At 40.1% G+C, this 2,473-nt stretch overlaps 1 protein-coding gene across 1 annotated transcript; it reads left to right on the top strand.

The window, feature by feature from the left end:
- Positions 1–7: 7 nt before the first annotated feature.
- On the top strand, positions 8–2,056 carry LOC111653152 (diacylglycerol lipase-alpha-like; the record flags this gene model as incomplete). Its single annotated transcript, XM_023403632.2, has 6 exons — positions 8–126; positions 335–436; positions 537–675; positions 805–892; positions 1,722–1,856; positions 1,979–2,056. Coding segments are annotated over exons 1-6 (621 nt in total), but the record flags the coding sequence as incomplete, so codon positions are not given.
- Between the last annotated feature and the right edge of the window lie 417 nt (positions 2,057–2,473).

The following is a 2,473-nucleotide window of genomic DNA, read 5'->3' as shown; positions in this document are numbered from 1 at the left end:
GATACCTGGGCATCCTGGTCAGCTGCCTTATCTGTGAGAGTGCCATCATGTGGTTGAGCATGAGAGGCAGCATTTTGTACACACAGCCCAGGGAAGCTGTGCAGTATGTTCTCTATATCCGGCTAGGTAAGACAAGCAGCTGCACACACTTTTTTTTTTTCTTTCATATAACAGGCTCTTTTGCACACGATTGCCTCTTGTTGCCTGTTAGCATTGAAGGAGGTGGTTTTGAGGATTAGTTGTGTTTCAAGTTGCAATTTGAACATAGTTTATATTGATTGGGCAGATAGTGATCGTTATTCTCCTCACTCCTTCTCCCTCTTTCTCTCTCAAGCTATCCTGTTGGTCGAGCTAGTATATGCCGTGGTGGGAATAGCCTGGCTTGTCCAGTACTACCAGCCGTGCTCTGATGTCACAGCCAAAAACCTGGCTTTAGGTGAGTGAAAGAGGGTATGAAGGGGAATGGAAAAAGACACTTTAAATTAAAAGGTGTTTGTTATTCTTGAATGTGAATAATGTTTTAATGTCCTTTTCAGGAATTGTTGCATGCAACTGGCTTGTGATATTCAGCGTCTGCATTACCCTCATGTGCACCTTTGATCCTACGGGTCGGACTTTTGTCAAACTGAAAGCCACCCGTCGTCGTCAGCGCAACCTCACAACATACACACTCAGGTACTAACAGGCCCTTAGAGTTTCCATTTCTGCCATTTCTGTCTCTTATTTTGTCTTGACACAAAATTCAACTAAAACACAACATCCAGGCATGTATGAGAGTATTTGTTGCCTTTTTCTCTACATTAGACACAGGCTGGAGGAAGGCCAAGCCAGCAGCTGGAGCAGGAGACTTAAGTTCTTCATGTGCTGCACAAGAGCTCAAGATACACAATCAGTGAGTCACAACACACACTCACTCATTTCCCCTCTGTGGTTGAAGGAAAATGGATTGAAACCAGAATGAATCCAGAAATATGCCATTAAGCCCTGTCAGGATTAATGAAAACTGACATAGAGGCGCTTATTCTTATCTACTTACCAGTGACATTAAGTATTCCGCACAAAAAATGACTGTAAAATGATTTAATTTCAGGTTAAATCAATTTACAAGCAGTCCGCAAAAATGTTTGCCACGACTAAAGTCATAAACAGTCTTGTAACTTCCATTCACTAGACTAGACTGCAGAATGGAAGTCAGCTTTCAGTCAAGAATCCAGTGTATTATCTGATTCAAATTCAAACTATTACTGTGTCCTCAGTGAGTCTGTATAACTCCAATGGGCATATAAAGCCACGGTACCTCAAAAAGTTAAACATCCAGGTATTTGTAATTTGTGGATCAGTGCAGCCGTGCATGGAGGTATGGTGATGTGTAAATGCAGTAATCCACAAGAAACATCTGTTAGGCAAAAGGTATTGCTTGTGGATTTGTAAAGCCAAAGTTGCCTCACCTTTGTGCTAAATCTATGTTACCTCATTTATAAACCTTCAGAATTGCTAATGGGGTGGGGAGAAATATACACTTTTACATTTGCTATGAACTTTTGCTCACGAATTTCCCCTAGGGGATAAATAAAGTGTCGATCTATGTTTCTATCTAGAAGCACTATTCAGTTGAACAGAGCACAACAAACAGAGGGTTAGGCAAACTTTCTGTAGTTCGGTCCTCTTTTTAATACTCTGCTTTTTCAACTTGTCCTGATATCTGCTGCTTTCATGTCCAGGATGCGTATTCAGAAGTGGCCAGCCTTTTTGCAGAGTTCTTCAGAGACCTGGACATTGTGCCTAGTGATATTATTGCTGGCCTGGTACTTCTCCGCCAGAGACAGAGATCTAAGAGATCAGCTATCCTGGACCAGGTATCACTGTCTATAAAATATGAAATAATAAGATATATTAATGTCTGTATTTTTGTACTTGTGTATGCATGTGCTGTAATGAAAATAACCTTTCTTTCTTCCTTTCGTTTTCTCATCCTAAGGCCAACAATGACATTTTAGCCTTCTTATCTGGAATGCCTGTAACTCGTAATACCAGATATCTGGACCTTAAGAACTCGGTGAGTTTCTTCTGAGTGATAAACTGACAGAGCCACGGTTGACTTGTGATTTATATCACGTTAAGCCACAGTGGACTCTTGTGAAAGTTGTGAAAGGATTTGAATTCAAAAAAATTAAATACTGGGTCACAAAAATACAACATGCATTTTAAGTCATTCATAAAGGTTCTCCTGTGACCCAAAGAGAGGACTTAGTCTACTGTAGCTAACAAAGGTTTTACAAGGCCATGATTTGATTTTATCCAGGAATTTCACAAAATACAGCAGGGAAAAAGAGAAATCACGTAAGGGAAAAAAAGGCAATGGCACACTTAGCTATTTTCTCTAAACAAAGCAGTTGTGTGTATATTTCACACATTAGATGCAAAATAATGGAAATGCATCAGATCCAACAATTAGTCTGAGGAACCTTTTTAC

Source organism: Seriola lalandi, unplaced genomic scaffold (assembly GCF_002814215.2).
Source record: "Seriola lalandi dorsalis isolate HSWRI2012SDOR001 ecotype SW California unplaced genomic scaffold, Sedor1 jcf7180001973938, whole genome shotgun sequence".
In the NCBI taxonomy this organism is placed as follows: domain Eukaryota; kingdom Metazoa; phylum Chordata; class Actinopteri; order Carangiformes; family Carangidae; genus Seriola; species Seriola lalandi.
Note: the sequence above shows the minus strand (reverse complement) of the source record. Positions and strands in the feature narration are given on the sequence as shown.